The following is an 11,850-nucleotide window of genomic DNA, read 5'->3' on the forward strand; positions in this document are numbered from 1 at the left end:
TGTGTACCACCATTTTACAAACTTTGGTACTAATCTAGAACTAAGCACACAATCATATACTAAGAGGCACAATTATCCGCCCACTTTAATATTCTCACGTATATTAAAGTGGGCGGATATATCATGGAAACTGGAAAGCTTTCTTTCAGCAAGAAGTATAGCTAACCAACACCTAACTACTGTAGGCACAGCACAGGTACTCCGACTGTACTGTACTGTAGGGTAGGAGAGGGTAGCGGGTAAGGGTAAGTAGTGTAGTAAGGGGTGGTAAGGGTAAGTAAGTAAGCGCACATAAGTCAAAGCGAAGCTTGACCGCGTCCGCTGTTGTGTACAGGATGTCCCGTAATTAATGGATAAAACGCTAATTGTAGATACACCACCAAATAATCTATAACTTAAATAGTTTTTTTTTTAAATTAGAGTTTTTTGGAAAACTATTCAAATTTTTTTTAAAGTTTTAGATAAGTAGGTGAGGTTATTTATTTCTTGATTTTTCAAATTTTACTTCTTGAATCAGTTTTTTCAATGACGTAGCTGCTGTAATTAAGATTTTAAAGATTAAATGACCAATGTATTATAATATTATTTTAGCAAATGACGTTTTATTTGTTTTGTAGAGGAAGCTTTGAGTGCAATTATTATTCTATCGTTATGATGACCCGATTCAAAAAAATATCATGAAAAAAATAATCTATGGAACTGAAGAGTACTATCAATTTTAAAGTTTATACATTTATCGAGGTTTGTAAATTGGTATAAAACTTGTATCTAATCTTTGTAGTTAAGAGTTATTTTATTGCTACAGGTATATTCACTTTTATTTTATTTTCCATTTATATATTTGACCTTTTTTTTTTAATTTTCAACATTGTAAATAAAATACAAAACATTATTAACCCTCTTGCGGCGGGACATTAATTGAGTGCGCAAGGAACCGGTGGTCAGTGGTCAGGCTCCAAAGTGAGGAACCTCCTCCCACGCGCCGTCTCAAGAATCACTGCCCACTGTGTCCGAGCCTTGATCACTTGATCAGCAGTCATGCGAGAACTTCATAAGGTGTCGTGTTGTTGGTCGGGTTATCGGGTCAAAATCGGGAGCCGATAAATTGTTTATGAGGTTATTATACTAACAGTGGCCTGTCAATATACCTATATATAACAGTATAGTCTATGTAAGACAAATTATTAATTTGTAAAAACGAAAAGGAGATTTAAACCCACGTCTTACTAGACATGGGCATATGTTAGTTATTTCTGCATATCGTCTCCAAAGAGTAAGAAAATCTTTTGTAGGTTTGGGTGTACTCTTCTATAACAAGATCCCCAAGACTGTGATGGACCTGCCAATGCATAGCTTTAAGCAATGTGTTAAAAAAACATTTACTTAGTCGAGGTTACTGAAGAGTTTCTTAAAGATAACAGCGCTTGGAGGCCATTGGATCAGCTTCCACCTTCACACAAAAAGTAAAACTATAAGAAATTGTAATGTTGTTTTCATTTGTAAATTATATTATTGTATGATTTTAAAAAAAAAGAGCAACTGTTGAGTTTCTTGCCGGTTTCTTCTCAGCAGAACCTGCCTTCCGAACCGGTGGTAGAATCTTTACAAATAGTCAACTGATGTGTCAAAAGTGCTTGTAAACTGAGCCTACTTCAAATAAATGTTTTTTGATTTTGAGATAATTGCCAACATAAAATGCAGTAGGTTTACAGGACACGGTCATGCCGTATTGTACTCGTAGTATGCCTACTCGCCGAATAGAGATTAATTGCAACAATTGTTTATTCGCGAACCGATTTGCGGAGGGTGTTCGGTGACCCTCCGCCCTCTGCCGCCCCGCGCGTATAAGTATAGGTCGGGAGCGGGAGGCTGGCTCACTGCCTGCCCGCCTGCGCCCGCGACTCGCCATGTGCAGCGCGCTGGTGCTGAGCCGGCGCGGGCTGCGGCGCGGCGCGCGCTCGCAGCCTTTCTCGCTGCACGAGCTGAGCGCCGCGCGCGCGCCGCCCGAGGCCGTGTACGTGGACGTGGACGCGCGCGGCCTGCTGTGCGCGCGCGGCGGCGTGGCGCGGGCCGTGCGCGCCGCGCGCCTGGCCGACGCGGCGCCGCACGCCTGCGCGCTGCTGTGCGCGGCCGGCGGCGGCGCGCCGGGCGACGCCCCGCGCCTGCAGCTGCGGCTGGCGGCGGACGCGGCGCCGCTGCACGAGCTGCGCCTGTGGTTCGACGAGCGCGCGCTGGCGCTGCTCGACATGCCCTTCCTCACGCTGCGCAACATCGCGCGCACGCCGGGGCCCAGCTACGCGTGCCACGAGTGCGGCGCGCGCTTCGACCAGCCCAACCCGCTCAAGACGCACCTGTTCCTCGCGTGCGCCGCCTTCGAGCCGACCGCGTTCTGGCTGCGGTGCGTCGAGCGCCTGCGTTCGCACGCGCCCGACGCTGCGTCCGCTCTCGCGCCTGGCCCCGCACCCGCTCTCGCGCTCGACCCCGCACCCGCGCTCGCGCCCGACCCCGCTCGCCTCGAGGCGCTGGCGGCGGCGTGGGGGCGCTCGCGCGACGGCCACGTGTGCGTGTACTGCGGCAAGCTGTACTCGCGCAAGTACGGGCTTAAGATCCACATCCGCACGCACACGGGCTACAAGCCGCTGCGCTGCCGGCACTGCCTGCGCGCCTTCGGCGACCCCAGCAATCTTAACAAGCACGTGCGCCTGCACGCCGCGCCCGCCGCCGCGCCGCACGCCTGCGCGCTGTGCCGCAAACCGTTGGCGCGCCGCCGCGACCTGCTGCGACACCTGCGCGCGCACCACGCCTGACGCGCGACCTGCTGCGACACCTGCGCGCGCACCACGCCCGACGCGCAACCTGCTGCGACTCCTGCGCGCGCACCACGCCTGACGCGCGATTTACTGCGACACCTGCGCGCGCACCACGCCTGACGCGCGACCTGCTGCGACACCTGCGCGCGCACCACGCCCGACGCGCAACCTGCTGCGACACCTGCGCGCGCACCACACCTGACGCGCGACCTGCGCGCGCACCACGCCCGACGCGCGACCTACTGCGACACCTGCGAGCGCACCACGCCCGACGCGCGACCTGCTGCGACACCTACGCGCGCACCACGCCCGACGCGCGACCTGCTGCGACACCTGCGCGCGCGCAATTTCACATAGTTGCCCATTTGTTCCGGCGTGCAAGACGAGAAAACGTACATTTTCTTAACTTTTAAATGTGAGAGATGATACTGTGGTGTTCAATATGAAGATGCTGCAAATGCCCAGGCACCCTGCGCCGCTAGCCGACTGCCGGAGACTGCAGCAGCGCAGGAGCACGCTGCACGCTGCACGGACGAAGCTCCCTAGCCATTACGCTACTGGTAGCTGCTGTGGTGTAGGTACGAGTACCTACTTGAGTAGTCGTATAAACTAATGAAGCGTTTGACGTAAGCCTGATTTCACACCTGTTTGTTGTTGTTTAAAAATTTTCTTAGGTTTGTTTTTAAAAAACAAAATGTAAAATTAAAATCATTTTTGTATATAATATAACTTTTGTCTTTTTACTGTACCTAAGTACCTACTTGTCTAGACCCCCGGTTGGAACAGGGGCTTTCTATTAGTAAAGAATTTTCATTTATTTCAAGTAGGCTCAGTTTACAAGCACTATTGATACGTCAGTTGACTATATGTAGGTAAAGATTCTACCACCGGTACGGAAGGTAGGTTCTGCTGAGAAGAAACCGGCAAGAAACTAAATTTTTTATAGTTTTACTTCCTGTGTGAAGGTGGAAGCTAATCCAATGGTCTCCAAGCATCTTTATCATTGAGGAACTCACCAATGGTGTAGTAACCTCGACTAAGTAAATGTTTTATGACACATTGCTTAAAGCTATGCAAGGCAGGTCCATCACAGTTTTGGGGATCTTGTTATAGAAGAGTACCTACACCCAAACCTACAAAAGGTTTTTTACTCTTTGGAAATTATATGCAGAAATTAACTTATTCCCGTGTCTAGTAAGACGTGGGTTTAAATCTCCTTTTCGTTCGTACAAATTAATATTTTGTGTTACATAGAAATAGAATAAGCTGTTATATGTACCTATACATATAGGTATATTGACAGGCTAGTATACCTATTTCTTTAAACTTTTGACGAAGGGACTCGCGTGATTTTAATTTATATATTGCTCCAACTGCTCTTTCTGAAGTACAAATATGGAATGTACTTATACCAACAGCCTTGCCCCACAACAAAATAATAACAATCAGTCACAAATTAATAAAAAAGCCACAGCACTAAATTAAAAGAAATAAAATTACAAACAAAAAAAATAACACAAACAGTCATAATTACCAAATTAAACGAGAAAATTATAAAGTTACAATTACAAAATAATACAAAAATTAGAATTAAAAGTAAGAATGTCTTTAAAAATAGTCAAATATTCCTTACGGTCTAGTTATAGCACTTATCAATAAGCTTCTTAAATTCTGGAGGCGGACTCGAGCGGAGCGCCGGTACGTACGGTACGGCCGTCGTGTACAGTGCGGATCGTCCGCAAACTGTGCGACGTGTACGTCCGGGGGGTCGGTGGGGGTGTCGCTTGTGAAGAGCGAGTATAGAAGCGGGGAGAGCACGGAGCCCTGGGGGATGAGAGATGCCGTCTATACGGTAGGTACCTAAAGGTGCGGTTGGACAGAAAGCTATGTAGCAAGCGAACCATTTTGATTGGCACGCCGAACCGGTTCAGTTTGACTATCAAGCCTTCATGCCAGACTCGGTCAAACGCTTTAGCTACGTCAAAGAAAAGCGCCCCGGTGGCTATAAGTTTGTTGAATTTATTAAAGCCGGCAAGGATGTGCTCAGTGAGGCGGTGCGCTTGGTGAACACACGAGTGTCTACACCGAAATCCAAACTGTTGGTTGATGAGAAGTTGCTTCTCATCGCAAATGGCTTTGCGGCGATTCAAGATTATTATCTCACCTTGCCTATGGTGTTAAGAAGACTGATTGGGCGGTAGCTATTCGGGAGATCGCGGAGTTTGCCCGGCTCGTGGATGCCAATGACCGTGGCTTCTTTCCATGCGTCTGGGGAAGGCCCAGTGGGCTAGGAGAATATTGAAGATGTTTACCAGGAGGTTGATTATCTGGACCGGGAGGAGTTTTAAAGCTTTATTGCTAATCGTGTCAGGCCCTGGGCCCTCTTTTTGCGTAAGCCCTTGATAACCGCATAGACTTCCTCGCATGACGTAGGGGTAATTTCGACTCCGTCCGGAGGGTGGGATATGATCGAAGTGAGTTCGGACTTTTCTTTTTTCGCGTGTGATTTTACGAGTGCAGAAGTGCTTGGAGTGCACTGGGCTTCGAGACTGTCGCCTAGACATTCGGCCTTATCGATGTCCTCGATCGCGCTTGGGCGGCCAGGGCGTTTGAGAGGTGGGGTGGCTGGTCGGCTTTGAGATGTCCTCGCCACTTGGTAGAAGGCTACGTGCGTGTGATCGAGCTCTCTCTCTCTCTCTCAAGTAATTTTAAAATCGGACCAGTAGTTCCTGAGATTAGTGCGTTCAATCAAACAAACAAACTCTTCAGCGTTATAATATTAGTATAGATTATGTCCCCGAACCAAAAGGTTTCTGAGTTTTAATAACTTATCAAAACATGATTTTTAAAAAATCGGAGCAGTTTTTTAAAGACTTCCAGAATATGCTTTATGTAGGTATACATTTACTTCACTTTAAGCATTATATTGATATTTGTAAATGGCCACCAACATAATAAAAGACAAACGTCACACGTAGTATAGTAAAACTAACAGTTTTCAGAAATAGCTACGGCATAAACTTAGTAGTATAGCGCTGAGTCAACTTAGTCTCGATGATTCATCAATATATTTTATTGAAGTTTTAGTGCCTTTCAATAAAAATATCGGACAGTAAGTACGACACTAATGTTGTAGGATTGCTATAAGCTCTATGCCATATAATTACCTACATGTTCGAAGATACGTTGTATCCTTACATTGTACAGATAATTTCAAGTGCCCGCCAAATAATATGGTAAGTACAGCTCGTGTGGATTAACTTGACACCTGACTCGAATAATGTTTATACTTTTTGTAAGGTTGTTTGAAAACCAGTCAAGTTATATCGTTAAAACTTATCATTAGCTAGTGGCGGATTTTTTCCTTGCGTAATGAAATATAAAAAATTGTTTTTACTTCTTGCTACGAAAATTTAAAATGTTTCAGGAATTCGGGAAGTTGATTTTCAGAAATGTAGTTTTATCAGGAAGGACATGCAGCCGTATCGGGCGTCAAGCGAGTGTGGCGAGTGTGGCGAGTGTGGCGAGAGAATGAAAGGCGAGCTCGTGTTCAGTCGTTTATTGCTGCTAGTGCGCGGCCACCTTGGCGGCGATGCGCTTGTCGCGCTCCTCGGCGATGGTGAGGCGCACGCCCTTGCCGCGCGGCAGCGAGATGTACGCCTTGGTGCCGCGTCCGATGATGAAGACGTTGTTGAGCCGCGTCGCGAACGTGTGCCCCGTCGAGTCCTTGACGTGCACGATGTCGAAGGAGCCGGGGTGGCGCTCGCGCGACACGATGGTGCCCACTCGCCCCAAGTTCCTGCCGCCCGTGATCATGCACAGGTTGCCGGACTCGAACTTGATGAAGTCCATGATCTTAGCCGAAGCTATGTCTAGTTGGATGGAGTCATTCACCTACACAAAACAAATAATATGCCGACTTCAAAAACACAAACTTATATAGGAAACTTATAAGCAGAAGAATACATTATAATATTTTTAGACAATTTATTGTATTTTATTGGTAGACAATTTATCGTACTCTCTTTTTCTACCTTTAGGATTGGAATTGTTTTCTCAATTTTATATGAAATAATCAATAAAGAATTATCGAAGGCGGATTTCTTCGTAACAAGTTACGCATAGTTTTACAATACAATTAATGAGAAAACAATCAGTCATCTTCTGTTCTTACCCTTAGGGTTTAAATTGTTTTTTTTAAATTGATATGGGACCATACCCTTTCTATTTAAACAAAATTATTAAAATCGTACTACTTAATAAAAAGTTATACATGGTTTTACACTAAAATTAATGGGTAAACAATCAATCATCCCTTGTTTTCTTACTCTTAGAGTTGTTTTATGAAAAAACATGACTTGAAAATCATCAAAACAGGAGCTGTTTCTGAGGACTTCCTGCATATGATTGTTTTATGTATTGTTTGACCATCACACCGCGCGCCTGCGACACAACGTTGCGGCGCCGCACCGCTCGTGTGTCCTCAATTTAAATGTAGGGAAATCACCCCAATTTTTTTAAATTTTCTTTTCACCACTATAAAGACGTAATTACCTACCACACCAAAATATGAAAAATGTAATAATAATAATAATTTATTTGCCAAATTGTGGGTCTTCAATATCAGATCTTACAATAATAGTATGATTTCAAACACAATTTACCGAGTAAATCAGCGTGCAAATTTTTACTAATATATTTTACAATAGTACTTATGTACACGTTAATTAAAAATTATTCACAAGAAAAAATAATTAAGTAGATCCAAAATTTAGATATAAAGCATGAAAATAGCGACTGAGAAAAATATAAAATAAATGTCAAAATGTCAATTGTCAATTTGCAGTAGTAGCAGTAATTCAGCTAAAATTAAAAAAAACTTTTGTAGAGTAAAAACAATGAAATAATAACCACTCATGTAATTTACGTTTAAATGCAGGAAAAGTCAATTCTGTGATCAAACTTGGAACTTTATTATATATTTGAATTGCCATACAAAAGGCATTTCTTTTAAACAGAACGAGGTGAGGTAGGTGAGATATTTATTTATTTGTACTTTAGTACGCCACCAGTCTGTCTTCATTTTAGGTACATCACTGTGCCGCCATATTTAAGCACCTTCTTTTTCTATTTCGACAATCAAATGTAAAGTGTTGTGGCTAAGTTACAACCAAAACCTTATCACAAACATAATTAAGTAATGGTAATATAATCATTTCATATTATCTTCAAGAAAAAAAACTAGCAAACGGCTATCAAAACTATGTGGGTAATGCTTTCAGTCGCATTCACATTTCTGTGGGAATATGTGGAACAAAATATAGATCACAGATAATGTAGGATTTTAATGGAGAAATAACTTTTCAATTCGGCCCAGTATTTTCAGACCAAACTAATATTTCCGGATTTACAAAACGGAGGTCCTGGGTTCGATCCCCGGCTGGGCCGATTGAGGTTTTCCTAATTGGTCCAGGTATGGCCGGTGGCTAGTTACCACCCTACCGACAAGCGATTTAGCATTCCATCTTAGATTGCATCATCACTAACCATCAGGTGAAATTTTAGTCAGGGGCTACCTTGTAGAAAAAAAATAATGATTTGATTTAGTCTACTTTGTCTGGAATCTTTCTTACGAGTGGGTTTCCCAGTTCAAATGTATCAGTAACAGTAACAAGTGTACCTTGATGAGTGGGTCGGGGTAGCGCAGGGTGCGGCCGTCGTGTGTGACCAGGTAGGGCACATTCTTGGGCCCCGTGCCCACGTGTCGCACCTTGCACAGCTTGTACTGCAAGGGAACAACGGCTCATATATTACAGTAAATACATTCTGCAAGTCCAAGAAGAGTTGTGATAGCCCAGTGGATATGACCTCTGCCTCTGATGCCGGAGGGTGTGGATACCAATCCGGTCCGGGGCATGCACCTCCAACTTTTCAGTTCTTTCAGTTGTATGCATTGTGAGTAAACCAGCATACAAGAGTATTTTAATAACTCTCTGCGTGAGTCAAGTCTGCCAATCCGCATTGGGTCATCGTGGTGGCCTATAGGCCTAACCCCTCTCATTCTGAGAGGAGACTCGAGCTCAGCAGTGAATGAATGAATATGGGTTGATGATGATGATGATGACGATGATTCTGGAAGTACTGCTCCTTAACAATCAGTATTGTTCTCAATAGAATGCTTCACGTAACACACGAGCTGAGCCACTGCGCTGCACAACTTGAGGACACAATTGCAGAAACAAACACACAAATCGGTGACCTAGTTCAGGTCACATTCCTTTGATTGTGGTCCTTAATGAGGTAAGGCTTTTTTGTATACAATTGGGAGCTACAGACCTCCAATCCATCTAGTTTAACAATTTACAAAATTCCTTTTATAAATTTATTAGATGTTCCTTACAAACTTCTTATCTACAAAGCTGCATTGAAACCAATATGGAATACAGCTCTGGGGTTCCGCTTGTGACTCAAGCAAAGCAAATGTGCAATACAGCATAGTTCATTAAAAATATAATAAAAAAATTAATAATAATAAACTAACCTTAGCTTCTTCTGGGGTTATCCTGTGGATTGTGAAACGTCCCTTTACATCATAGATCAGGCGGAACAGCTCATTGGTTTTTTCAATCGACACAACATCTGGAAATAAACAGACACCACGTTACATTACTCTTACTAGAGTGTGAATAAGAGCTCGCTCTGAACACAACACCGCCCAGCACACGCGCCCTCGCACAACACTGCACGAGTCATGCTGAGACTTGAGAGCTTGCAGCAGCAGTGTAACTACTCAGTAGTCAGTACATATATTTCACTTCTATTTTCTGTAAAATGTTCAACATTTATACTATTCAGTCAAAAGTAGGCAAAATAAAATAGCTGCTACGACTGCACTTACAACACAAATTTCTACACAGGATGCACTGTAAATGTACTCAGAGTTACCTTTCTTATAACCAACTTCTTGAAAAATATGACATACTAGGCTTAAGTGTAAATAAATACGATTGTGTAGCCCTAACGCGCAAAATTTGTTACAAAGTACCACTCAGGGCTCGAATGTGAAGTGTTGGACCGCACCAGCTCTTTGTTACCACCAACTGCCGTACAAATGCGGGTGAACGTTCCCATTATATAGAATGACGCAATCTTACAATGAGTACTTCAATAATATTGATATTTTTTCTACACGTGTAGGTACCTTCAAGAGGTTGGTTACAAAACGCTTACATAGTTTATAGCTATTAGTTAATTAATAATTTAGTTTTAATCTTTTCTTTCATTTCAAGCTGTGCACACTCTGAAACTTGCTCGAGGATGCTTAATTATCTGTGAATGTACATGAAAATCGGTTCACAAGTTTTTAAATCATCCTACTTTTAGAGTTCATAGTAGAGAATTTGTTTTGTTTTATTTCTCAAGAAAGACGGTATTCTAGTGAAGTAGGAGTAGTCGGTATCACTCCGTCCCCCTTCCCCTTTGCGTTCGGAGCGATGTCAGACCCTAACCCTTACTCCGCGACACCAGTATACGTGTTTGCTGGCATTGCATCGTATTGCCACACAGTACTCACCCATGAAGCCCGCGGGGTAGGTGGGGTCGGTGCGCACTTTGCCGTCCACCTTGATGAGCCGCTGTTTGACGATCTTCAGCACCTCGTTGCCGGTGAGCGCGTACTTGAGCCGGTTGCGCAGGAAGATGACGAGCGGCAGGCACTCGCGCAGCTTGTGCGGGCCCGTGGACGGCCGCGGCGCGTACACGCCGCCCAGCTTGTCCAACATCCATGCTTTGGGCGCGTTCAGCCGCTTCAGGTGCTTTTTAGGTCCGCGAGCCTAAGACGTAAACAATTCGCTTTCGACAACACAATAACAAAACTGGGGTCGACTAGACAAGAAACGTCGTGTTAGAGACTATATTAACCGATCCCGATTATACTGAAGTTCTTATGTGTTTACCGTTTACCGAGCCCAAAGAAAAAAAACTCAGTGGGCCGATTATTACCTCGATATTTAACCCGAAATATAATATTAAAACGTTTAAGATACGTTTACTAAATACTTTAAATAATTAAAAACTTTACTTTATCACTAGTACTCGCAGATTTAAATGGATTAAACAATAAAATTTTCAAAATAAACTCACCATGTTGGACTCAAATTTTAACAAGAAAGAGAGATCGCGTACGTCAACGTCAAGTGTAAAAGTGTCAACTTCAAAAAGAAACTGTCATTGTCAATGAAGCTACTGTCAAAGTGACGTTTTGCTCGCTGCAGTTCAAATCTCTCCCTACAGTTATTAACATATTAATCTGTGGTTCCAATGTTGAATAGATCCTTAGACCATTAATAACTGGACGTGGTTCACACCCAAATTCACCAACAAAAAAGTCTGTCATTTTTTGAGGGGGACGAGGTAAACTCACACATCGAAAACATTTAACACCGTTAAGTATATTCTGTGTCCATACACTACACACAACTATAAATTTGACTCGTAATACACACACGCGTAATTTTTACACACACTAACAAACAAATTGCCACAGTAAAAATATATACAAGCAGTATTGTAACTCGGCCGTATTTTTGAAATAAATACCTACAGCCGCGCGATACGTAAACATGCGATAGCGCTGGCCGCCTCCGGCATTTTAATTACATTTGCCAACTTTGTATTTCCATTTAGTTTTGTGATTGTAAATATACTTTTTTTATGTAAACAAATAAAATACTTTGAAAATTGTAGTAAAATAGGAAGTGTACTATAAAATGCGTGTTGTTTTTTGATTGGTAGATGATACTAATCAATGACCTTGAAGGATAGGTCGTATTTATATGTTTATTTTGGTGATGCCACCTAGGTATTACCTCCACACTACTTGACCAAATAATAAAAAACCGGTCAAATGCGTGTCGGGCCACACGCAGTGTAGGGTTCCGTAGATTATGTTAGCCCTTTAATCTCTTATGTAATGCAAAAAAATACCGATAACGATACCCCACACTATAGAATAGACGATAAAAATTCATCCTGACTTGGC

At 43.3% G+C, this 11,850-nt stretch overlaps 3 protein-coding genes across 4 annotated transcripts in view; 2 read left to right on the top strand and 1 right to left on the bottom strand.

The window, feature by feature from the left end:
* The window catches only part of LOC112049427 (40S ribosomal protein S4), a 296,681-nt gene extending 285,583 nt beyond the window's left edge, over positions 1-11,098 (bottom strand). The window contains exons 1-5 of one of the 2 annotated variants that reach the window (XM_052882587.1): positions 10,953-11,098; positions 10,384-10,642; positions 9,352-9,449; positions 8,491-8,595; positions 6,373-6,704 (exon numbers count right to left, since the gene is read on the bottom strand). In XM_052882587.1, coding sequence (XP_052738547.1) covers positions 6,378-6,704; positions 8,491-8,595; positions 9,352-9,449; positions 10,384-10,642; positions 10,953-10,955 — 792 coding nt within the window. In that variant the 5' untranslated portion in view covers positions 10,956-11,098 and the 3' untranslated portion in view covers positions 6,373-6,377. Of the gene's footprint in view, positions 1-6,354; positions 6,705-8,490; positions 8,596-9,351; positions 9,450-10,383; positions 10,643-10,952 lie in introns of those variants that run through there. The other variant, XM_052882586.1, reaches the window with a different exon arrangement.
* Positions 1-11,850, top strand: part of LOC112049434 (uncharacterized) — a 99,461-nt gene that overhangs the window by 77,794 nt on the left and 9,817 nt on the right. The gene's annotated exons all lie outside the window — the stretch shown is intronic.
* Positions 1,630-3,382, top strand: LOC112049428 (zinc finger protein 775). Its single transcript, XM_024087303.2, has one exon. The coding sequence runs from the start codon at positions 1,908-1,910 to the stop codon at positions 2,805-2,807; it is 900 nt and encodes a 299-aa protein (XP_023943071.2). The 5' UTR covers positions 1,630-1,907; the 3' UTR covers positions 2,808-3,382.

This window comes from Bicyclus anynana, chromosome 7 (genome assembly GCF_947172395.1).
Source record: "Bicyclus anynana chromosome 7, ilBicAnyn1.1, whole genome shotgun sequence".
NCBI lineage: Eukaryota > Metazoa > Arthropoda > Insecta > Lepidoptera > Nymphalidae > Bicyclus > Bicyclus anynana.

What these genes read in the sequence shown, in the direction of transcription:
- LOC112049428 (XM_024087303.2), top strand. Translation starts at nt 1,908, where the DNA reads ATGTGCAGCGCGCTGGTGCTGAGCCGGCGCGGGCTGCGGCGCGGCGCG.